The sequence below is a fragment of the Diceros bicornis genome, unplaced genomic scaffold, assembly GCF_020826845.1.
Source record: "Diceros bicornis minor isolate mBicDic1 unplaced genomic scaffold, mDicBic1.mat.cur scaffold_55_ctg1, whole genome shotgun sequence".
NCBI classification, from domain to species: Eukaryota; Metazoa; Chordata; class Mammalia; order Perissodactyla; family Rhinocerotidae; genus Diceros; species Diceros bicornis.
In genome coordinates this window covers 964,964-990,832 of record NW_026691429.1, presented here as the reverse complement: position 1 = coordinate 990,832, position 25,869 = coordinate 964,964, and the positions used below count along the sequence as shown (strand labels likewise).

General features: G+C 42.6%; 1 protein-coding gene and 1 long non-coding RNA gene across 11 annotated transcripts in view; both read left to right on the top strand.

Annotated features, from left to right (window-relative positions):
• Window positions 1–2,220: 2,220 nt before the first annotated feature.
• On the top strand, window positions 2,221–14,008 carry LOC131403192 (uncharacterized). 10 transcript variants are annotated; one of them, XR_009219273.1, is made up of 8 exons: window positions 2,221–2,746; window positions 3,301–3,511; window positions 3,655–4,842; window positions 6,108–6,211; window positions 9,248–9,339; window positions 11,824–11,859; window positions 13,388–13,536; window positions 13,967–14,008. It is a non-coding gene; the product is annotated as an uncharacterized LOC131403192 (long non-coding RNA). The 10 variants fall into 10 exon arrangements; XR_009219272.1 differs by lacking the exon at window positions 13,967–14,008 and adding an exon at window positions 13,835–13,863; XR_009219276.1 differs by lacking the exons at window positions 11,824–11,859; window positions 13,967–14,008 and adding an exon at window positions 13,835–13,863.
• An 11,190-nt stretch (window positions 14,009–25,198) lies between these two features.
• The window catches only part of LOC131403108 (centrosomal protein kizuna-like), a 39,885-nt gene continuing 39,214 nt past the window's right edge, over window positions 25,199–25,869 (top strand). The window contains exon 1 of the mRNA XM_058537455.1: window positions 25,199–25,225. Coding sequence (XP_058393438.1) covers window positions 25,199–25,225 — 27 coding nt within the window. The remainder of the gene's footprint in view (window positions 25,226–25,869) is intronic.

Genomic DNA, 25,869 nt, shown 5'->3' with positions numbered 1-25,869 from the left:
ATAATGACTGTTAGTACTCAATCTTCTCTTCCTTTCACCACATATGGTCACCACATATGTCACATATGACATATGGTCACCACCTTTGATATTTCACATGATTTTTGCTTTGAACTCGGATTTTATCAGATATTAACAAGGATACCCATGCTTTCTTTTGGTTCATATTTAAATGGAATATCATTTCTACCTATTTTAACCTCTTCTGTGTTTTGCTTCAAGTATTGGAAAGCATGTAGTTGGGTCCTGTGGTAGGTGGAATGTGCCCCCAAAGGTGACCAATTCCTAATCCTTCGAATCTGTGAATATGTTACCTCACATAGAAAGGAGACTTTGCAAGTGTGAAGAAGTCAAGGATCTTGAGATGAGGAGATAATCCTGAATTATCTGGATGTGTCCAATATAATCACAAGGGTCCTTACAAGTGAAAGAATAAGTCAAGAGTCAGAGTCAGAGAAGGAGTTATGACAATGGAAACAGAGATTGAAGTGATATGAGGATGTTACCTAGGAATGTGAGCAGCCTCTAGAAGCTAGAAAATGCAAGGAAATGGACTCTTCTCTAGAGCCTCCAGAAGGAATGCATTCCTGCTGACACCTGTATTTTAGCCAGTGAGACTCATTTTAGATTTCTCTCCTCCCAAAGTATAAGATAATAAATTTTGTGTTATTTTAGGCCTCTAAATCTGTGGTAGTTTCTCAGAGTAGCAATAGGAAATGAATACAAGTCTTATTTGTAATCCAATCTGAGTGTTTCTGTGTGACTCAGAATTACAGCATCCCAACATTTTGGTTTTTAAAGCTGTATTCACCAATGAAAATAATATTTTAATGTTAGAGCACCAAAAGCCTATGTTCTGCTGTGCAATCTTCTGGAATTGCATGTTGTACCTTGTCAATTAAATTGTTTGAAAATTAACGTTAGACTGAACTTAGATGTGTAAGAGAGGAATCAACCCAAAGATAAGCTGTAAAGCCCACTGCTTATGATGGTTTTCTAATCTGTAAAGAAATAGATGAAAAGCTGCAAGTTTACACTGCTCCTCGGACTCTGAATTGTTTTTACTCTTTTAGAAAAACATAGAGTCATAAATTGCTTCTTCCTCTTTATTTTCTCCCTAAGACTATCTCCTTATTTATTATGGTACAATTTCCCTGCTTCTGGTAGTATGTGTTTCCTAAGTCTGTGAGGCAGGCAGTTTTAGAAAGGTATATTGCAGAAGTTTTGATGATACCATTCTGTACTCGACTTGCCCTTCCTTCAAGTTTTTCTTATGCACTTCCCTGTCCTACCTAGTTTCTTTAATGGATTATAAACTTTTGCTTCATCTCACTATACCTGCACATGCCCATGACCAACCTCATGTTGGTGCCACTGTATGAAATAGTGTTTGACTTGTAAACAAACATGCAAATGGGTTCTTTCCCCTTAAGCATCCTTTGCGCCTCTTCTTTCCACTAATTCATTTTAGGATATTGATCTATCTCTTTTGAGTCCAGAGTTGTAGGGCTTGATCTTCCAAGGCTTTGGGAACATCTTGTGCGTGTGCTCCAGGTTCCAAAGTCATGAAGAGACAGCCATTGCTCTGGAATGAACAAGTTGCTTAAGTCAAAATGCCACCCTTTACTCTTTTTTTTCCCCACATGAGTTATGCCTGAAGTGCATGACTTGATCTTTATTTTTAATACTATGGCTTGGTACAGGTTGAACTTCAAAAACTATCATTATGTCCTGGTCTTTGTTTTTGCCAACGAGGAGATCAACAGGAGCCCCCAGCTGCTCCCCACCCTGTCTCTGGGTTTCCATGTCTACAATTCCTTCCACAGTGATGTCAGCACCTTGGTGAGCACCCTGAGGTGGTTATCGGGAAGGGGTCAGATGATCCCTAATTACACCTGCCAGGCACAGAACAAGAATGTGGCTGTCACTGCAGGAACGACACCAGCATTCTCTGCCCACATTGGGACACTGTTGGAGCTCTACAAAATACCACAGATATGAGCGTGGTGGAGGGATGGATCTGGAGGGACTGAAGTTTTCCTCCTTGGTGAAATTCTGTGGCCACTCATGTGGAAAAGAAGAAAGTGGTTTTGCATGCCTCCCTAAGGAAAAAACCTACCACAGATAGTTCTTGAAATAGTGGATTCATTATTTTGGTGTGTGAATCTGAGAGAGGGATGAAGTAGCCTGAGGCTAGCATCACTGTCTAAAGCAGACCACAGGAGCTTCTGGAAGTGTGGTTGCCCAAATTCTCTCAAAGGAGTGGAAGCTAGATATTCTGAAATAATCATACCCTAGTTATTTATCAAATAGTTAATAAAATTTTATATGTAAACATGTACTTAAAACCACTTTACACTCTTCAAATGCTTTACAAATAGTCACAAATTTAATCCTAATATAAGACAATGAATAGGTAACGTTATTATGGGACTTTTTAGAGATATAGAAACTAAGATGGATAGAGGTTATTTAACCTTCTCAAGTGCGTTAAGCTAGTCACATTAGAGTCAGGATTTGAACCCAGGCAGTCTGGCTTCAACGCCAAGCTTCCCCTCAATCACTTCTACCATCAGATAATATTGCTTCATACTCACAGTGTTAGCACCAAGAATGTAAGTTTAGCTAACTGATCATATGAATTTTGTTGAAATTCTGTTTATTTTTCTTCCAGAGAACTCAATATGGAACACTTTTTCTCTTTTGATTCAGACAACCTATGGAGATTTTGATCCTGTACTGAAAGGTAAGGACTAGTTTTCCTCTCTCTATCAGATAGCTCACAAGGACACATCTCTAGTCTTCAGAATGGTCTCATTGTTGACACATTTTGGCTGGACCTGGGTAGGAATCTTAGTATCAGTTGATAAAAAAGGTGAGCAGTTCCTCTGGGAACTTAGAAGAGAGATGACTATGAACGGTGCCTGCCTGTGACTAAGATACCTGTGAGCAAGAGGACGTACACTTCAAAAGATTGGACATGCATAGCCAGAAGCACAGACTCATCAGCCAACGTGTTTATCATTTATGGTGACACAAGTAGATTAATAAATGTGAGCATTGCAGGAAACCATTATTTAACCACTAAGAAGGTGTGGATCACTACACCACAGTGGGATGCTTCTTTTATTCCATGTCACCACTTTTTCGATACCTACCATGGGAGTCTTTCCTTTGCACACCAGAACTTTGACATATCTGGATTTAAACACTCTCTATGGACAGTTAGCCCCTCTAAATACCAAGAAGACTTTTTCTTTACCAAATGATGCCTTGAACATTTCAACTGCTCATTTGCAGGAACTGAATGTGGAAATTTTTGGAGTGTCCATTCAATGCCTCCCTGGAGTCTCTGCCAAAGGAAACATTAGACACGACTCTGTCTGGATCCAGCTACTACATCTATGATGCTGTGGATGTGGTGGCCTGAGCCCTCCATGAAATACTTTTTATAAAAGCAGAACAGGGGTCCATAATGGATGCAGGCCAGCTCATGTTTCTCCCTTAGCAGGTAAAATTCTCCCTTAAATAGGATTCTGATTATTGTTCTTTTAGGATCCGAGAGTTATTTTATTTGGGTATCGAATTGTGATTGTCACATTGTCACAGATCAGCAGTGACTTGTGCATAATGAATTACTGTTCTTTCTTACAGGTTGCAAGTAAACCTCTAATGATTGTAGGGTCTAATTAGCAACAGTGTCAACTCTTTTAACTAGAAATAATTGATTAAAAACTTTCACTGTGAGAGGTAAGTGTTCAAGAGAAAACAATGACAATTCATCCCAGGGAATTAAAAAATTCAGGGATTTCCAAAATCTAGTTCTGGCCCTATCCCTTGATATCTTAAATGCTTCTGGGGAAAGGACAATTTATTTGAACTTCCTGCATTTTTCTAGAAAGGCTACTGATAGCTAAATAAATATTTCCCCATTGAAATTTAAAATGACTTTTGGAAGCAAGGAGTTTGATCCCCTTTTTACAGATCAGAACCCCAATACTATGAAATATATTTTAATTCCCCAAGTCCTTATCAATTCTACTTAGATGAATTTGTACATGAACCTAGACTTATATAAATCCAAAACCTATGAATAATGTGTCATGAAACTCTTGCTTTCAGGTATGAGGAAGTGAATGTCATGTCAGATCTAAATACACACATTTGTTGTGAATATATATTTGTTCATGTATATATACAACCATATATATAGTTATGTATTATACAAATATCAGTTGTACATTTATATAGAAATTATATCAATTAATGCGTGAAGATTCTGTACTAGGAGCTTTCATCTCTTCTCTCTCATTTAATAAAATATTTTGTTCAAAGGTAGGAAGAAGCAGGCTGTCTTTCTTTGTCTCTTCTTGAGCTCGAGGAAACTCCCTAGCACCCCTAAAGCAAACCTCATTGCTCAAGGTGCAGCTCAGGTTTAGCCCCACAGCACTCCCTGGACGTGGAATCTTCAGGAATGGTTTAAACCTCACCATGTGCTCTCTGAGGGCAGACAAGAATGCCTGCTTCCTTAAGCGTGCAGAATAGTAAACACTCCCCAAATTGAACTTATTCAGAGGATGACTAATATAGAGGGGAAAAAATCTAATTGCTGGGCAACTCAGTATCCCCACCAGTTCGAATCTGGGTTTTCTGCCTTCAATTTCCATGCTCATTTCATTTCCCAATTATGTCTCCCTTTTAGCTCCACCCATTCCTAAGAAACACCCAATTTAAAAAAAGCACTGGAGCTCACGTGTCACTGGATGAGAAAAGAAACTCTGTGTCACAGCATGTAATTCTGAACTATATGATTTTCCTAAAGGTCTTGGACTTCAGGTGAAAGTAAGGGAGTTTGTTCCCCAGGAACCACGTGGTCAAGGTTTCATCATACATGAGGAGCTGATAGACTGGGCCATGCGATTCAAAAAGGTTGCAGACAAGTCAATCTTGGATTAATCATCTACATCACAAGATAGAGAGCATATATGAAAATAATGGTGAAATCATTTAACTCATAACAAAATTCTCATTTGTTGATATAATTTTTCTTACTGTCCAAGAGATATTGAAAGGACACTTGTAATTAAAGAGATATTCCGGAATTTTGAAATGCTTTATACATTACAGCAGGACAGTGAGGCTACCAATTTAATAGGATGAGCTGATAAAAAATTGATTGAATTCCCATTTAAGCTGAAAAAGTGTCAATCTCATGTGCTTGCAAATTTATTGCTCTGCATGCATTGTGCCCTGAAGATATAACAGATGCTGACGACCTAGACTTTTGATGATTTAAAGATACAATTCAAATTGTCTTTTGCCATACGCTTTTCTTCCAGAAAACAAATTTTATTCTCTTTAACGAAAATCAAAAGAATTGACATTGAGGGTTTTTTTTAATATTTCAATATTTTATTAATTTTCCTTATATTTCCATCTCTTCATCCCAACTTTATACATTCTTGTAGAAAAATTCACCATCAGAAAAAAAGATTCTTTTGGCTCCCAAGGAACTGCATTCTTCCTCTTCTTCAGATTTCCCTTTAGAACTCAGTCTTGTAAGCCATCCCTCAAGATGCTATATTATATCATTCAAGCCTGTCCCTGTGTCTTTGGTGTATAATCTACCTGACATTAAATACATTACTAAATAAATTCAATAATTACAATTTGTACTAATCAAACAATTCTCATATAAATGCATTGTATGAATTAAAATATTATTTTTTATTAAGGTAAAATCTGCTTATAGTTCAAAAAAGTAATCCTGGAATACCATATTCAGAATCACATTTGTTATTGCCAGATGCCCCATTCCATAAAACAAACAAGTGTCCTAGTCATTGAGATGGAAAATTTTTTAAATCAGTACGTATTTTCGTGTTGGGAACTCTTTTCTGCAGATTGACCTTGATTTTATTTTGCTTTCCCTGGGTGCATCAATCATGTCAAATCTTATAGGTGATCTCTAAGATAAGTTTTGAGATAATTTAAACAATATTATCAATTATTCAATATTATTAAATAAAAAGATATTATCCAATTATATAGTATTGTTCAGTATCATCAATAATTCTCTTCTTTCAAACTCCCCACTCTGGGTGTAGGACGTTCTGTCAGCCAGGATTCAGGAACATCCCTCAGGAAGAGAGAGCTACCTGCTGCTTTGTCTGTGTATTGTGCCCAGAGAGAGAAATATGTAATCAGACAGGTATGAACTGGCAAAATTACACAATCACTTTCTCTCACCTCTTCTTTGTCTCCAAATAAAATGTAAAGGATCTGAGAGTAACCAATAGCATCACATTTCTTCATTATTTTCTATTATTTCATTCACTCATTCAATACATTCATTTAGGAAATCAATACATCGTTTCCATGTTGGGAGTTACCTTGATCTGGCTTCCTTATACTCACATTGTTAGGTTCTGCTGAAGCAGCTCTTCTCAAGGGAATACAACCCTTAAACCACATGATGTGTTAGGCAAACACTTAGAGATTCCGTAGCACCGTATACTCATCTTGATCACAGAATAACACACATGGAATTATGATGGAAGTAAGTGTGGGTGTCTTTAGCACATGCCTCCTATTCATATCTTTACACCCAAGGTGGCGAGCACTATGCCTTACACATAGTAGGTGTGCAAAAACCAGAACTAAAGATTCAATAAATGAATGGACATATTATATTATTATTACTCTAGTAGAAGACATAAACAATGAATTGAGCATGCAAACTTGATAAGATAAAGGCTCTGCTTTCCAAGAAATCATAGTGAGGTACATGTGAAAAAGAATAGCAGGGCAATTTGAAAAGTGCCAAAATAAAGGTAGTTAGAGGTTAGCAGAGTCAACAAGAGTAGATAGTGTTACTTGGATAAATCAGATAATTCTTCATGGAAAGCTTATGTTTGAGTTGAGCTTTTAAAAATATGGGGGGATTTTTCAGTTAAAGATGAAGAGGGCCTCTTGGCAATAGATGTTTGAGCAACAAAAGTTATGCAAGATTAATAAGTTCTGGAGACCTACCATCCAACATGGGCCGATAGTTCACAATACTGTACTGTAGACTTAAAAATTTACTAGGAGGGTAGATTTATGTTAAGTATTCCTACCTCAAAAGAAAAAAAGTATTTTAAAAAAGGAAGTTAAATAAAAAAATTAAAGAGGACAGGAGGAAACATTTGGGGGTGATGAATAGGTTAAGGACTTGAGTAGTGATGGTTTCACGGGTGTATATTATCTCCGAACACATTAAGTTGTATACATTAAATATGTACAGCTTTTTGTATGTCAGTCATACCTCAATAAAGTTTTTTTTAAATGTTTTCATGTGGCATATTCAGACATTCAGAATATGACTAATATGACTGGAATGAGATGATAAAAGACTGATCATGGATGATGATGGAATAGGTAAATAATGAAAAAAAATCCCATCATATTTAAAGTACAATATTCCAGTCTTACCAAACAAAACAGCAAACAATTCATATATACTTATTACCAAAGTTGTCTCTACATTGCTAAATGTTCTGTCCAGTAAGATAATTCATGAAATAACATATTACAGAAATAATAATGGGCTGGAGGAGAGAGCATGTTTACAAATTATGTTTGTTGTTAGAATGCATCTGGCTATAAATTAAAAAGAAAAAAATCTAAAAGTGTCTTTTAAAAAATATTTATTATATCCCATAAAAAAGACCAGAGTAATTTACTACGATGATTCTTTGTGCCAGAAAAAATAAAAGCACAATTGTTGCATTATAAAGATGGAGAAGGAAATAGGTTTCATTCCATTTGTTATTTACTTGATGAATGATGTCATAGATATCACTTTTTACAAAAAAATAGTGAAAGAATTAAAAAAAAGGCCATGATAGAATGACTCCAGGTTTAGGGAAAGGAATGAAGAAAAGCTATTCAACATCCAGCTACCTGTACAGTCTAGGGGTGCACGGAAAGCATCACCTCCAGCCCCGCCCCTGGAGCTGATTTCCTCCCACTGTGAAGTCGGCCTGACTTATTCCAGCCCCACCCCCGCCTCTTCCCGCCCCTGGAACTGGTCTCCGCGGACAACCTCCTGGCCTGGTTCCGCCCGCAGCCTGGTCCCGGCTCATTGCCCCGCCCGCACCCTTGTCCCCCCGACCCCCGGGCCTGGTGTCACTCACACCCTTGTGCCCGCCCACAGCCCGCCCCTAGAACTGGTTCCCGCCCCTAGATTCCGTCCCTGTCCCTGGTGCTGACCCAGCCCGCGGCCCAGCTTCGCACTCACTCTAGACACGGGAGACCTCCCCCGAGGCTGGGGTGCGCGGCCCCGCCCCGCCCGCCGCCTCAACCCGGAGCCCCCAAACGTCCGTCCTCCCAGAACGCCCGCCCGAGACCGGAAGCGGAAGCGCGGGCGGCGCCGTGGATGGAGCGGGAGGTCTGCGCGGTGTGTCCAGTCTTCTCGGCGCGGACCGCATTCCCGTGGACCTTCGGCCGAAGGGGCGAGGCGCGGTAAGCGGCGGGCGGTCCCGTCTCCGGTCGCGGTCCAGGGAGGGGCCTGGGCCGCGGGCAGCCCCGTCAGGGCCCGGCGTCCCTCCGTCCCCCCGGAGCCCCGTTTCCCCGGGCTGTTCGCTCAGGGCGCCGGAGGCTGCTGTTCCTCCCGGCTCCGGGTGCCGCCGGCCCCTCCTCAGAGTCCCCGTCACCGTCCTCCGTGTGATTTTGTCCCCAGGGGGCTTATCCGCGTCTGGAGGCGGTGTTTGGGTTGTTACTAATGGGGCGCTCCTGGCATCTAGAGGGGGAGGCAGGGATGCTGCTCAGCGTCCTCCAGGGCCCAGGACGGCCCGACAGAGAATCATCCGGCCCCAGATGTCAATGGTGCGGAGGTTGGGAAACCTGCTCCAGGGCCTGAAAATCTCCTGAGCCCTGAATGAAGTGTGGGAATTGTTTACCAGTCAGCGAGCCACTTACAGGGGCCATAAATGACAAGCTTGTTTAAAGGGTCCGGAGTCACCAAAAAGTCTCTGTCCAGCCAAGTGAGTTGAGCGACTCAAGTGCACACAGCACGGAGCTGCTTCTCCCATCTTGGGGAGCAGGTGACTGGATAGGAATCGGGAAAATCCAGTCTCAGCCAACAGTTACAGTTAAATCAGTAAATACGAAAAAGAAAAGTAAGTGTGGTGGGCTTTCCTTCCATCACCTGTATTACTCCCTGTAAAAGGCCTCAAAAGCAGTCTTTGTTTTTTTTTTCCGTTAGAAAAGAAAAGTGTCTGTGGGGCTCAAGTTTGAGTTGAAACCAGGCTCAGGGTCCACCTGTCCTCGCTGATCCGTGGATTTCTGTGTGACCAGGTGAGTACCCTGTGGACCTCGTACCAACAGGTTCCAGCAGCCTCCGCTGTGCAGAAGACCTGCCAGTGGGCTTTCCTGGGCTCAGGTTGTCAGCACAAGGACTCACTGAGAGTGAGGGTATCATGAGGAAAATTATTTATGTTTGATGGATTATATTCAAGGGAAAGATGGTAAGGTTTGTGAGGCTCTGTGTGTGTAAATAATTCAGAAAATACAGTTATTTGCAAAGAAGAACACATTAAACAAATATATGTAAATAAGTGTAAATATGTGTAACAGTAAAGAAATATAGACTTACCTGCATTCCGAATTCTCAAAAGTCAGGATTTCATATATAAATATAAATATATAAATGTTTTACGTGTATATGTAGTATTACAAGACATCTCATTAAATATTAGCAGGGATGCTCAGCAACATTCCTCAGGCCTATTCAATTTGACTTCTAAAGACCTGTAAATGCTCCACAAAGATTCAAAATCTTACAGACACCTGGAGAAAAATATGATTTGAACTTCTTTATGTTAGTAACAGAAATGTAAAGTTAAATTGACCAGCAGCTGGATTTATTTTCAGCATATTGTTGTTGTTTATGAGATTTCAAATCATTTGGAGGAATATTAAGCAACACCTTTTAGATAGAAGGGTAGGGCACTAGTCTCCAAAAAGATTGTCCTCTCCACCTCACATTCTAAAGGGAATTAACTTTGCTTCTTGAATCCTTTCTGAAATAACAGTCTGGTGATTCACGTTGAAGACAATCTTGTTAAGTAATTTTATATATAATTGTTGGCCTCTCCTAATTGTGTGTGTATGTCTGTGTGCCTTTTTCATTCTAGCATTCCTGGGACGTTCTTGAGGGAATGTGTGCTTGTCATGCAGTAGATATTCTTTGAGTGCACAATTTATGGTGACCCACCATCCTCATTTATTCAGAACAGAGGGGTTTTCCAGGACACAGGACATTTAGCGTTCAGACCAGGATGGTTCCTCATCTGATGAGCCAGGCCCTGGGCCAGATGCGTGGGGACCTGGAGAACCAAACAGACCTTGTCCCACCTCCATGGGATTTATATTCTGTTAGGGAATTTGGATTGTAGACAGTTCATGATGAGAGTGATTTGGGAGTTTGGCACAAGGGGACTAAACCTGAGGGGGCAGGGAAGCGCTCTTGAGAAGGACTGATATTTAGCTTGAGAGCTGGAGTTGGGACTGGATTTAGGTGGTTGGAGGGTTAGACTGGAGTGAGGGTGTGGGAGTGTGTTCAAGAGAGCGTTTCAGGCAGAGGGACCCGCAGGAGGACACCCCTGAAGCAGAGAGCCTGGTGTGTCCATGACCTGAAAGAGGGATGGCTGAGCCGAGTCAACACAGGGGGAGGGGTGTGAGCCAGACCAGCGAGGGGAACAGGCTGGACCAGGTCAGGCGTGACTTTGGACTCTGTTCTAAGACCAGTGGGAAGACACTGGAGAGGTGCGAGCAGATGGGTGATGTGATTGGCATTTGGTCTAAGCACGTGGGTTAAAATGGACTTGAGGCTTAAGAATGAAGACTTAAGAGGCAGATAGGAGGTGTTGGGAAGAAGGTTACGAATAAGGTGATTGTTCCCTAGGCCTGGGTGATGGCTGTGGAGTAGGAAAGAAGTAGAAAGAGAAGACCTTGGAGTGTAGAACTGCGAGAAGGTAACGGTACTTTCTTGCTTGGATCTGTCAGATGGCACAGGGCACTGACTGTGCTCCTCGCTGCTGTCCGTGCAGACCTGCAGGCGCCCCCTCACCCAGGTCTGTGTGTTCACCCCACTTAGCCACTCACAGGCCTCCCTCCACATCTTAAAGGAAGTCAGGCCTTACTTGTGAGGGGGTTGTCTCAGACGGGAGACACCGAGGAGAGCCCCTCCAGGCATCAGGGCAGCCCCTTCAGCCTCTCCCTCAGCCTCCTCCCCCTCCACTCTCTCGCTTTCCACCCTCAGAAGGACCCCTGCTCAGTATTCCACGTCCCCATGTTCTACCTCCCTTAGGCTTGAGAAGGTTGGGCAGCCAGTGGGGTGGACATTGTCTGTACCTTCCACTCTGACCCCCGCAGGTCCCGGGCTGAACAGAGAGCGACTCTACTGGGAGCTGAGCCATGAGAGCCAGGGCGTCCCCCACCTGGGCTCCTTCATCCTGGATGGGGACAGCCTCTATGTCAGTGTTGAGGGGCTTGGCTACAGCCGTGCTTTCTGTCCCTATCATAGTTCTGTGTTGCCTCCATTGCTCTAAAGTGAGCTGTGATCCATCTCTGTCTCCTTCTGGTCGGGGTGCAGTCTTCTGGGGTGATGACTGGGGCCAGCCACCTTCCATCTCGTTTCATCCCCCCTGAACACCCCTCCCCTCTTCCCCTCTGCTTTTCCCTAAGCTTTTCCCACAAAGCTCCCTACATCCTCCCTCTCCCTTAATCCTTTATGTTCACCCCAGCTCTTGCTCAGCTCCTCTCACCTTCTCTCCACAGCTGACACCTATGGAGCTGTGGCCCTGACTACTACCAGTGAGTATTCCTGGCCCTCATCTCCTGGGTTCCATCCCCATTTGGGGTTGGGGAGCAGTGGTTCTCCTGCACCCACTGTCCTTGGTGAGAGAAGGACCTGGAAGGGCCCTAACTCATCCCTTCTCTCTCTCCCGTGTTCTGGTGGAGAGTTCCAGCCCAGGGTGAGAAAGCCTTAGTGACAGACGTGTTCTCCACCACATTTAAACCAATTAAAGTGGTTTTCACTTTAATTCTCCTAAAGCCTCGCGCTTGGTCCTCCTTTTCCAGGTATCCCGTATGTCTGTCCATTGTTCTGCCCGTCCGTGTGTCTCTCCTCCGAGTTCAGTCTCTCTTGTTCACCTATCTCTCTCTCTTGGGCTCCTCTCATCCACAGGCTTGCTCATCCCTCTACTCACACAGTCACCCCTCCCCTCACTCTCATTTATGCTTCACCTGTGAATGGTGGTCCTGGCACAGCCACTGCTGGAGCCCGGGTGAGCCTGGGGGCTCCTCCCACTCTGTCCCTCCCTGAGACAGCCCTCGCCACAGCTCCCGAGCCAGCCACCACGTCCCTGCATACTTGATCATCACCTGTGCCACCAGAAGCCACCACAGGTGTCTGGGGGCCCCTTTTCCTTCCCAAGAGAAGCTCTCCAGCCCCACACCTCCACCAGCCAGTTGTGATCCAGGAGCTGGGCAGCCACAGTGTGAGATTCTGGTTTTGAGGAAATGGTGCTGATCACAAAGATTATACCAATGATTCAGTCTGAGGCCAGCCCTCAGAGAGCCCCTAGCCTTGTGAAATTAACACACCATTATAGTACAATGTGGGAGGTTTCGGGAAGAGGCACCTGGCATAGTTTGCAGAGGAAGAGCTTGCTAGAGAAAGTTTCATCTGAATAGAGTCTTCAAGAATGAGCAGGAGGGACCCAGGCAGGTAGAGGATGAAGAGTTTTTCTGGCAGAGAGGATTCCATGAGCAAAGGCTTGCACCAGAAACAATACGCCATATGCGGAGAATTGAAATGAATTTGGGTTGCGTGAAGCATAAAGTTTAACCCGCAGTAGATGGATAAAATGAGACTGAAAGGTCAGCAGGAGCCAGATTGAGTAGAGCCTTGAGTGCCAGGTCAAGAAGGTTGAACTAAACACTGAAGGCCATAGGGAGCCATGGGTGGTACTAGAGCAGTGGTGGCCCTAGTGAGGTATTCATTTCAGAAAGATTCTTCTAGTGGTCCATGTAGAACATCCTTTAGACAGAGCATCCAGTGAGCCTGCTGGGGTGTTGATCCGGGTGAAGGAAGTTAAGTCCCCTGAGCTGGGACAGGGATGGAGAGGGAGTGTATGTGAGGACCAGTGTTCAAGGTGAATGGGTGTTACTGGGAGGGAGGAGGAGCTGAGCAGATGTGCTGGTTCTGACTTGGGTGACCACACGGGTGGGTGGTGGTGCCCCTGGGAGAGAAGACGCCAGATGATAATAAGTGCAGGACTCTGGTCTGGTCTCAGGCCAGCTCTCAGTGATGGCCATCGCTCTCCCTCTCGTCTTGCAGCTTTGGGACACAACCTGAAGACCCTCACAGTCACCTTCCCCATCTCCACCCTCCAGTATTCATCAGACAGGAGCAATGGCTCAGCCACGTTCCACTCCACTGAGAGGGTCCTGCAGAGCCTGGTGAGACCCTGGTTCCAGCAGCTCCTGGTGGGTTAAATCCCACCCAGCCCCTCCCCCAATCCCTGTCCCTCCTGCTCATCCTCCTCCTCCTTCCTCCCCAGCTGGATCCTTGTTCAAGGAGAGCAGCCGGGGCCCCTTCTACACGTTTCAGACCGGTCTCCCTCAGGTAAGACCCTCCCCTGAGCATTTGCCCCTAATGACCACTTTTGTGACCACCCCTCTCTCAGTCTCCCCACTGACCTCCCATTTCCTCCTTCCTGTTCTGGCCCCCACTCCAGAGGTTTCAGGACCTCTCTCTAGATTCCCCACGTACCTCTCTCCCCAGGCCTGAGAAGGATGGGGAAGCCACCGGTGTGGACGCTGTCTGCACCCACCGCCGTGACCCCGTGGGCCACCATGCCTCTCTGGTGGGAGCTGACAGTCTCCACGTGTCTGCTCTTCCTCTCGGTGGCTCCAGGCTCTGCACCCTGGAGTTTATGCATGCAGAGAGAACACCAGCTGCATTTCCCCAGCATCAGCTGGAACCTCAGCAACCCGGAGCCCACATCCTCGGAGTACACCGCCCTGCTGAGGGACACCCAGGACCAGGTGGGTTCTCCCCTGTCCCATCTCTCCTTGCCCTGAAGGCACCCTCATTCCTCCATCTGACTTACATCTGTTACATGGTTGTTTCAGTCCTTCACTTTCCCTGCGTGTCTGGGTTCTCTCAGTTTCCAGAGGTGATGTCCTAGCTGCCTTCCCCATTTCTCACATGGGTAAACTGAAACTCAGAAAAGGGAGTATTGTGCCTAAGGTCACACAATGAGTTAGGGGCAGAGCCAGGATTTGAAGTCAGGTCTCCCTTGCCCCAAGGTCTGTGATCTTTCACCGGCTCCAGTGGCCCCCTGCGTCTCCAGGAGACCTCCATCTCTCCCATTCTCCCTCGCGTTTGTTCTAGGTCACCAAGCTCTACAGAGGCAGCCAGCTGTGAGACATATTCCACTCCTGCCTGGTCACCGACTTGATGTAGGTTGAGGATATTGGAAGCATTGGCTGAGCTGGTGGCTGATGGCTCTGAGCTCCCGTGACACATCCTTGATCTGGAAGTCACTGACATGGTGCCCATTCTCCCCCACATCCCTGTCAGCTAATCCTACCATCTCCTTCCATAGGTTTTCGGGGGTTGAGAAAAGCATTAACATTTGGGGCCACCAACCTCCAGCATCCTCCTCCTCCTCCTCTTTTGGAGACTTTCAACAAATATCAGCAGTCTAACTGTGCTCTCCAATAGTGGAGCCACTAACCACATGGGGCAATTTAAATTTTTTATACACCTCTTGGGATACGATTCACATATTGTGTGTTGGGGGGGGGCTGTATTTTTTAGGTTTTTCTATATACAATATCTTCACCTCTGCAAAACAAATAGTTTTACCATTTCCCTTCCAATCTGGGTTTCTTTTATTCCTTTTTCTTGCCTAATTGCCCTCATTAGAAACTCTAGTACCTGTGATTAACATATCAGATGAGGGAAGACATCATGGTCTTGTCCCTGGTCTTAGGGGGAAATTTTCAGTCTTTCCGCATTGCATATGGTGTTAGCTGTGGGTTTTTCATTGACGCTATTTATAGGTTGAGAAAGTTTTTTTCTATTCCTAATTTGTTGAGTGTTTTCTTTTTTAGACATGAAGGGTGTTGTATTTTGTGAAATTCTTTTCTATGTATATGGTCGAGATTACGTGGTATTGGCCGTTATTCTATTAATATGGTGTATTACATAATCAAGTTTTCAGATATTAAGCCACCGCTCCAACTAGAGGTGAGAGATTCAGACGTTCTCAAGTCTGTCCTGGGCATGCCACATCCCTGAGCCCTTGTGGCCTTCTAGATGCCCGCAAATACCCTGGAGATTTTCAAAGCCCCCTGTGGACATCTCATTCCCCCAATTTTTCTTCTAAGTTGTTGGCTCACCTCTTGCCTGCCTCTCCTGGTGTCACTCCCTCAGGCAACTACAATAGAAAACAATTAGCCCTGATTGTTTTTAGCAAGTGCCCTGGGGACAGACTTTCCTCCCTGGGCAAGCTCTGAGTCTAGTAACAACAAGCCCTGAACATGGGGCGTTTTCGGGGAGCTGCCAGGCAGGTCAGCTAGTTGCAGTTGGGTGGGGAGGGGTCTTTTCAGAGCTCCACACCCATTATGGCTGCTGTGCTGCGGGTTGTCTCAGCCACCATGGTTCTGAGACTGACGGTTTTCAAAGTTATGGAGGATATTGTGAGAGCAGGATGGGAATAGTGCAAGTTATAGTGCCACGAAGTTTGCTCCCTTTATCAAGATTCCACCGTGTGTCTTCACTAAACCCTCCTCAGAGTCTTACAAGCCTTTGATTAATTTCTAGACTTCTGAAAAGTTGATTTCGACCATTTTTACCAGTGTTCTCATTGTTTTTATGCATTTGCAGAAGTCCTTACTCCAAAGTTTCAAAAATGTTCTCCCTGTGGTTATTTATTTATAAATTAATTACTTGAAATGAAATTACATGGGAAATTCAGTTCCTCACTCACACACACTAGCCACATTTTAAGTGCTCAATAACAACGTGGGGCTAATAATGAGTGTATTTGGTAGTGCAGGCAAATGTTTACATTATTGCAGAAAGTTCTCTTGAACAGGACCCAGAAGCAGGGAATCTAGATTCAGGGTAGAATTCCAGACACCCTTGTTCATCCCTTGTGTCCTTCCAGGTCTGTCCCCCACAGTAACCACACTGGAGTGGACTCCCTGTGTACCTTGTCGCCTTGGCACAGAGACTGGACAGAGTTGCCATCTATGAGGAATTCCTGCAGCTGAGCCAGAATGGTACCCAGCTGCAGAACTTGACCCTGGACAGGAAGAGTGTCCTTGGGGATGGTAAGGCTCCCTGGTCATTGGGAAAGGAAGTGAGGCCTTTCTGGGGACTCTGGATGCCTGGGGCTGAGAGAGCATTGAACCTTCTCAGGCTGGCAGGAGGTGGCATAGTCCCCCAGTCTTTACCCACCGTTGAGAGAGAGAAAAGGACACCAGTGTAATATAGGAGGCCCTCACTTTCTCCTAGACAGCTCTGTGACCTCATAGTAGTCACCTCCCTTCTCTGGACTTTTGTTTCCTCATCTCTGCACTGAAAACCACTGGGCCAGATGGTCAGTGAGGGCCTCCAGCTGTGTGTGAAACAGACTTACAGGTTTGGGGGTCATGTGGTTACTGATCCACAGGCTATAGTTTGCCAAGTCCCGCTCTAGATGAGCACCAATGTGCTAGAACTTTCTGCAGTGGTGGAATGTTCTATATCTGTGCTGTCCAGTGCATAGCCACATATTGCTGTTGAGTGCTCGAAGGACGGTATTGGGACTGGTCTTTATTGTTACTGAGTTTTAATATTACTGAGGTACCAGAATTTTTATTTTATTTAACTAAAATTAATTTTAATTCAAAAAGAGACTTGTTGCTGCTCCATATCAGACAGCACACCTCTAAGAGGTTGTCTGGCTAGAGGTACAAGAAGGGGGACATGCATCCTCCCCCCAAGCCCACTGGGTGCTGTGTGTCCTACCCTCCTGGAGTTTATGTTGTAGCTGGCAATAACAAGAATAGAGAATTGAAAATTATCAATTAATTGATGTGAAAAAACTCATACTTGCAGGCGGAAATAAGAGAAGTCTTCCCGCAGGATATTACATTGTAGGTTAATCCTAGAAAATGAATATTAAGCAAATAGATAAAGGAGAAGGGGATGAATGTGTTTCTAGGCAGGGAAGAACACTTTTGAGTGGGAATTTACAAATTTAGAGAGATCCCATAGGCTTGCCAACTGTGATGACCCATTCTCCCCCCGGCCATCATAAGAAAGTCCAGCTCAAATTCAATCCTCTGTGCCCAGAGTTATGAATTTGGTTTAATTTACTAAACTTTTGTTCTGTGATAATGGTCTTGGATTTTGTAGGAATGTGTGGTCACGTTTTAGAGATGGAAACTAAAATGGGGTGAAACATGATGATGTCTACTTGACTTTAATATTTCATTGAAAACATGGGATGAATCAAGGTTGGCAAGTGTTAATAATTTATACATTGATAAAATATTGTTTTAATTGGATGGAATATACATGGTTAAATCTAGATGATGAATGTTTATGAGACTGTTCCCTTTATTTTTCTGTGTCTAAAAAGTTCTGTTAAAAAGAGTGAACCACACTCACATGCATTCTCCATTTGATTCACTTCCAGAATATTCTCCCAACAGAGATGACACCTTGACTGAGAAGCCTGGTAAACCTGCAGGAAGCCCCAGCCCACGGTAGGGGGCGAGTATCTTGATGCTGTGCCTCATTGAAGAGAACCATGCGCACAGGGTCTTGGATGATGAGGAAAGTTGGCCAACCCTTGTCAAGGACAGTTGAGGCACAGTGGGGTCAGCAGGAGCCCTGGGGCGATGACAGGAGGTGGCTCACCCCACCATTTGTCTCCCCAGACCTCCCCTTCTGGGCCCTCATCCTCATCTGCCTCCCGGGAATCCTGGTGCTCATCACAGGCCTGATCTGCTGTCTCCTGGTAAGCCATGACGTGCTGCTTGTCTTCTTACTATTGGGTTATAAGAGCTCTTTATATATTATAAATACACGTCCTTTTCTAGGGATATGTTTTGCAGATGTTTTCTCCCAGTCTGTGCGTGGCTCGCCTTCTCCTTCACAACATGAGTCATTGGGGAAATGAAAGTGACAGTCATCATGAGATTCCACCACACTTGAGGATGGCTAAAAGTAAAAAGACTGACTATAGCAAGTGTTGTTGAAGATTTCAAGTCACTGAAACTCTCATCGAGTGCTGGTGAAAAATAGCTTGGATGCGTCTTTAATAATTACATAAGTCTACCCAGCCATTCCTGCCCTAGGAATCTATCCAAGGGAAATAAACCCGTAGGTCTATACACAGACTTGTACACACATGTAGATAACAACCTATTTATAGTATACAAAAACAGAAAACAACCCAAATGTCCATCTACTGGTGAACGGATACACAAAGTGTGGTATTTCCCCACAGTGGAATACTATATAACCATAAAAACGGATGAATTATTATTTTTTTCTTTTTTAATTATTTTATTGAAATTATAAAGGGTTTTAACATTGTGTAATTTCAGGTGTTCATTATTATTTGTGAATTTCTGTATAGACTGCATGGTGCTCACCAACAGTAGTCTAACTTTTATCCATCACCATGCATATGTGCCCCTTTAACTCTTTCACTCAACCCCCAGCCACCATCCCCTCTGGTAACCACTAATCTGTTCTCTTTATCCCTGTGTATGTTTATCTTCTACATATGAGTGAAATAATGCATATTTGTCTTTGTCTGGCTTATTTCATTTAACATCTTACCCTCCATGTCCATCCAGGTTGTTGCAAACAGGACGATCTTGTCTTTTGTTTCTGGCTGAGTTGTATTCCATTGTATATAATACATACCACATCTTCTTTATCCATTCATCTGTAGCAGGGCACTTGGGTTGCTTCCATGTCTTGGCTATTGTGAATAATGCCTCAGTGAACACAGGGGTGCATAAATCTCTTTGAATTGTTGATTTCAATTTCTTTTGGTGAATACCCAGTAGTGGGATAGCTCAAAAGTATGGTATTTCTATTTTTAATTTTTTGAGAAATCTCCATACTGTTTTCCCTGGTGGCTGCACCAGTTTGCATTCCCACCAGCAGTGTGTGAGGGTGCCCTTTTCTCCTTATCCTCTCCAACGTTTGTTATTTTTTGTCTTGGGAATTATAGCCATTCTGATAGGTGTAAGGTGATCTCTCATTATAGTTTTGATTTGAATATCCCTAATAATTAGTGATGTTATACATCTTTTCATGTGTCTGTTGGCCTTCTCTATATCTTCTTTGGAAAAATGTCTGTTCATATCCTCTGCCCATTTTTAGATTGGATTGTCTGTTTGTTTCTTGTTGGGTTGTATGAGTTGTTTATATATTTTGGAAATCAATCCCTTGTCAGATATGTGATTTGCAAATATTTTCTCCCAGTTGGTGGGTTTTCTTTTCATTTTTTTTTTTTTGTGAGGAAGATCAGCCCTGTGCTAACATCCGTGCTAATCCTCCTCTTTTTTTTCTGAGGAAGACCGGCTCTGAGCTAACATCTATTGCCAATCCTCCTCCTTTTTTTTTCCCCCAAAGTCCTAGTTGATGGTTGTATGTCATAATTGCAGATCCTTCTAGTTGCTGTATGTGGGACGCAGCCTCAGCATGGCCGGACAAGGGGTGCGTCTGTGCGCGTCCAGGATCCGAACCTGGGCCGCCAGTAGCGGAGCGCACGCAATTAACCACTAAGCCATAGGGCTGGCCCTGTCTTTTCATTTTGTTCATTGTTTCTTTTGCCTTGCAGAAGCCTTTTAGTCTCATGTAGTCCCATTTGTATATTTTTTATTTTCTTTCCCTTGCCTGAGTAGACATGGTATTGGGAAGGGTGCTGCTAAGACCGATGTCAAAGACTGTACTGCGTATATTTTCTTCTAGGAGTTTTATGGTTTCAAGTGTTAGATTCAAGTCTTTTATCCATTTCGAGTTAATTTTTGTGTATGGTGGAAGATAATGATCTACTTTCATTCTTTTGCATGTGGCTGTCCAGTTTTCCCAATAGCATTTATTGAAGAGACTTTCCTTTCTCCATTGTATGATCTTGGCTCCTTTGTCAGAGATTAACTGACCACAGATGTGTGGTTTTCTTTCTGGGCTTTCAGTTCTGTTCCATTGATCTATGAGTCTGCTTTTGTGCCAGTACTATGCCATTTTGATTACTGTAGCTATGTAATATATTTTCAAGTTAGGATTGTGATGCCTCCAGCTTTGTTCTTTCTTCTCAGAATTGCTTTGGTTGTTCGAGGTCTTTTGTTATTCCATGTATATTTTAGGATTCTGTGTTCCATTTCTATGAAGAAGGTCATTGAGATTCTGATTGGGATTGCATTGAATCTGTAGATTACTTTAGGTAATATGGACATTTTAACTGTGTTTATTCTTCCAATCCATGTGCATGGAATATCTTCCAATTACTTCAGGTCATCATTGATTTCTTTCAATCATGTCTTATAGTTTTCATTGTATAGGTCTTTAACCTCTTTGGTTAAATTTATCCCTAGACACTTTTTTCTTTTTGTTGCAATTGTAAATGGGATTGTATTCTTGAGTTCTCTATCTGTTAGTTCATTATTAAAGTATAGAATTGCAACTGATTTGGTAAGTTGATTTTGTATGCTGCAACTTTGCTGTAGTTGTTGATTATTTCTAATAGTTTTCTGATGGATTCTTTAGGGTTTTCTGTAATTACAATCATGTCATCTGCAAACAGCAAGAGTTTCATTTCTTCCTTTCCAATTTGGATTCCTTTTATTTCTTTTTCCGGCCTAATTGCTCTGGCCAAAACCTCCAGTACTATGTTGAATGGGAGTGGCGATAATGGGCACCTTTGTCTTCTTCCTGTTCTCAGAGGAATGGCTTTAAGTTTTTCACCATTAAGTATGATGTTGGCTGTGGGTTTGTGATATATGGCCTTTATTGTGTTGAGGTACTTTCCTTCTATACCCATTTTATTGAGAGTTATTATCATAAATGTATGTTGGATCTTGTCAAATCCTTTCTCTGCATCTGTGGAGAGGATCATGTGACTTTTATTCCTCATTTTGTTAATGTGGTGTATCACATTGATTGATTTGCGGATGTTGAACCATCCCTGCATCCTTGGTATAATTTCCACTTGATCATGGTATATGATCCTTTTAATACATTGCTGTGTTCGATTTGCTGATATTTAGTTGAGGATTTTTGCATCTGTGTTCATCAGTGATATTGGCCTGTAATATTCCTTCTTTGTGCTATCCTTATCTGCTTTTGCTGTCAGGGTGATGTTGGCCTCATAGAATGAATTAGGAAGTGTTCCATCTTCTTCAACTGTTTGGAATAGTTTGAGAAGCATGGGTATTAAATCTTGTTTGAATATTTGGTACAATTCTCCAGAGAAGCCATCTGGTCCTGGACTTTTGTTTTTTGGGAGGTTTTTGATGAGCATTTTGATCTCTTTACTTGTGATTGGTCTGTTCATTTACTCTATTTCTTCTTGATTCAGTTTTGGGAGGTTGTAGGAATCTAAGAATTTATCTATTTCTTTTAGGTTATCCTGTTTGGTGGCATGTAAGTTGTTCAGTGTATTCTCTAACTGTCTTTGGATTTCTGTGGTATCTGTTGTAATTTCTCCTCTTTCATTTCTAATTTTATGTCTTTGAGCCTTTTCTCTTTTTTTCTTAGTGAGTCTGGCTAAGGGTCTGTCAATTTTGTTTCAATCTTCTCAAAGAACCAGCTCTTTGTTTCATTGATCCTTTCTACTGTTTTTTTAGTCTTTATTTCATTTATTTCTGCTCTAATTTTTATTATTTCCCTCATTCTGCTGACTTTGGACTTCATTTGTTCTTCATTTTCTGGTTCTATTAGGTGTAGTTTAAGGTTACTTATTTGGTATTTTTCTTGTTTGTTGAGGTGCGCTTGTATTGCTATGAATTTCCTTCTTAGAACTGCTTTTGCTGCATCCTGTAAGAGTTCTTTTGTTGTCTTTTCATTTTCATTTGTCTTCAGGTATTTTTTGATTTCTCCTTTGATTTGTTCATTGATCCAATGGTTCTTCAGTCACGTGTTCTTTAGTCTCCACGTATTTGTGACTTCCCCATCTTTTTTCTTGTAGTTGATTTCTAGTGTCATAGCATTGTGGTCAGAAAAGAGGCTTGATATGATTTCAATCTTAAATTTATTCAGGCTTGCCTTGTTTCACAACATATGGTCTATCTTTGAGAATGTTCCATGTGCACTTAAGAAGAACATGTATTCTGCTGTTTTAGGAGGGTATGCCCTATATATATCAATTAAGTTCATCTGATCATATGTTTCATTTAATTCCACTATTTACTTGTTGCCTTTCTCTGCATGATCTATCCATGGATGTAAGTGGGTTGTTCAGGTCCCCTGTTATTATTGTGTTGCTGTTAATTTCTCCCTTTAGGTCTATTAATAGTTGCTTTATATTCTTTTGTGCTGCTGTGTTAGGTGCATATATCTTTATAAGTGTTATGTCCTCTGGGTGGAAAGTCCCCTTTATCATTATATACTGCCCCTCTTTGTCTCTCATAGTCTTTTTTATCTTGAAGTCTGCTTTGTCTGGTATAAGTATGGCAACACCTAGTTTCTTTTATTTGCCATTTGCCTGGAGTATTGTCTCCCATCCCTTCATTCTGAGCCTGTTTGTTTTTAGAGCTGAGATGTGTTTCCTGGAGGCAGCATATTGTTGGGTCTTGTTTTCTAATCCACCCCAGCACTCTGTGTCTGTTGATTGGAGAATGCAATCAATTTACATTTAGAGTGATTATTGATACATGAGGGCTTAATCCCACCTAATCTATATTTCCATTGTTTCTCTTCCTTTGTGTTTCTGACTACCATTTCATTTTGGGGGTTTTCTGTGGAGGTTTCTCTCTCTTTTTTTTTTTAATTGATGTTTTAATGGTTTCTAAAATTGTGAAATATTGGGTTGTACATTTTTGTTTGTCGATCACCATATATATGACTCCCTTCACCCCTTGTGCCCACCCCCCACCCCCACTGCCCCTGGTAACCACAGTCCAGTTTTCTCTGTCCATGTGTTGGTTTATATTCCACATATGAGTGAGATCATACAGTGTTTGTCTTTCTCTTTCTGGCTTATTTCACTTAACATATTACGCTCCAGGCCCATCCATGTTGTTGCAAATGGGACGATTTTGTCTTTTTTTATGGCTGAGTAGTATTCCATTGTATATATATACCACATTTTCTTAATCCAATTGTCAGTCGAGGGACACTTAGGTTGCTTCCACTTCTTGGCTATGGTGAATAATGCTGCAATGAACATAGGGGTGCATAAGCCTCTTTGGATTGTTGATTTCAGGTTCGTTGGATAGATTCCCAGTAGTGGGATGGCTGGATCATAGGGCATCTCTATTTTTAATTCTTTGAGGAATCTCCATACCGTTTTCCATAGAGGTTGCACCAATTTGCATTCCCACCAGCTGTGTATGAGGGTTCCTGTTTCTCCACATCCTCTCCAACATTTGTTGTTTTTTGTCTTGGTGATTAGACAGAGTTTTTTGAAATGCCTAAAACCAGTAAGTTTCACAGTCTTTGCCAAGGGGCTTTGAGTGTGTCTTCGGGCACACCTTCAGCCCTCATCCAGGCAGTTTACAATTCCACCTTGACCTTTACTAAGTGCTTGCACAGAGCCTCCGGGCAAGCCTGAGGTGAGAGCTTAGGCCCTTTTCAGGACTTTTCCTGAGCATGCCCAAGGCCTGAGCGTGCAGGTGGCCATCTGGATTTCCAGGAGTGTGTTGGAGCTTTTCAAAGCCCCCTGTGGACATCTTGTTAACCAGCTTTTCCTTTTAAGGTTTTTAGTTAGCCTGTTGTTTGCCCAACTGTTATCTACTGCCCAACTTTTATATACAGCTTTGATGTTAAACAATTGTCTCTGATTTTTTTTTTTTTTTTTTTTTTTTTGTGAGGGAGATCAGCCCTGAGCTAACATCTGATGCCAATCCTCCTCTTTTTTCTGAGGAAGACTGGCGCTGAGCTAACATCCGTGCTCATCTTCCTCCACTTTATATGGGACGCCGCCACAGCATGGCTCGACAAGCAGTGCGTCGGTGCATGCTGGGGATCCGAACCGGCGAACCCCGGGCTGCCGCAGCAGAGTGCGTGCACTTAACCGCCTGCGCCACTGGGCCGGCCCCTGTCTCTGATTATTTTTGACAAATACCCCCAAGGAGAAGGCTTTTTGCACTGTGTGAGCTTCAAGTCAAGTCAAAAAAAGACAGTCTTGTGAGTGTAGCCTTCCAGGAAACCACCAGATAAGTCACGTAATGACAGTTCTCTGAGAATGGGGTGTTGAAGGAATTCCATCTCTTTTCCACTCTTTCCAGTAGCTGTTAGACTGCTGGGTTACAGGCTGTGGATTTTCAAAGTTACCGCAGACCTGAAGAGGGGGAAATGAGAATAGGACAAGATAAAGCACCATAAAGTGTACTGTTCCTACCAAGATTCAGTTGTTTTTCTTGAGTAAATGCTCCCCTGATTGCTGCAAGCCTGTGGTTAATCTCCAGAATTCTAAGTTATTTTCCAGTGTCGAAGATGTTTTCCAGTGTCACTGTTTCTTTTATGAAACATAGAATTTTGAGAGGTTCTTATTCTACCATTTTCTCTGACATCTCTGTTCATTTGTTTTTAACATCAAAGTTGTTTCTTTTATTTTTTGGAATAGAAGAGATGGTATATTTGAAGAGAAGCAACACCTGATTCTGTTTCAGCTGTGTTTATGGCATTTTCTGTCTGAACATTTGGGCCTCAGTTTTTCCATATGCAGAAAAGGGGTGCAAATATGTCTCCCCATCTATTCTGTAGGGCTCTGTGAACTAAATGCTACTGTATATGTGGAGATGCTTTGGTCTCTTTGGAAGAAAAGCACTTAAATTCCTCAAGGCTTCAGGGTTGTTACTTCCAGTTCTGCTTCCCACTGTGCGTCCTTGATCAAGCCACTGAACCAATTGCTTCTGTTTCTTTTTCCACCTCTCCCCTCCCCTCTCTCTTTTCAAGGAAGAGACAATGTTCATTCTCCTGATAGACGTGCCAGTAAATTTAAATTGCTTTAAATGTATTTAAAATTATTTGAAAATGTTCAGGAAAAACTGTTGTTGTTATTTGAGGTTGACTAGAAATTATGGCTGTTTGCACATATGCAGAATATTATAATGCAATCTTGAATGTTATTATTGGAGGGTTTTTTATATTACACATATTACCAGAAATAGAGTTTTGAAACCTCTGGTAGTCCTTTGTATGCATCTCTTTCTCTCCCTCTCCCTTTTTTTTTTTTTTCCATCAGGTACCTTCCTAGCTCCATCAAATCTGAGCATCTCTGAGGAAAGTGGCTAGAACTCACAGCTTTTTTTTTTTTGCTTGTGCTAAAATATACATAACATAAAATTTACCATCTTAACCACATTTAAGTGTACAATTCAGTGGCGTTAAGTACATTCACATAGTTGTGCAATGTATGCATTTCTTTTTGAAAAATATAGATTCCATAGTTCCTTGACAATATTTGCTTTGTGAACCAACACTGTTTTTAAAATTAAAGAGTATGGACTATACCAGTTTTTTGCTCATTCATTTTGTAGGAAGCCATGAGTTTTATAAACATGGTAGCTGTTGATTTCAATGGTGATGCTTCCTTTTCCTCATTTCATTTCTGAAAACAACCTAAACAACCTAAT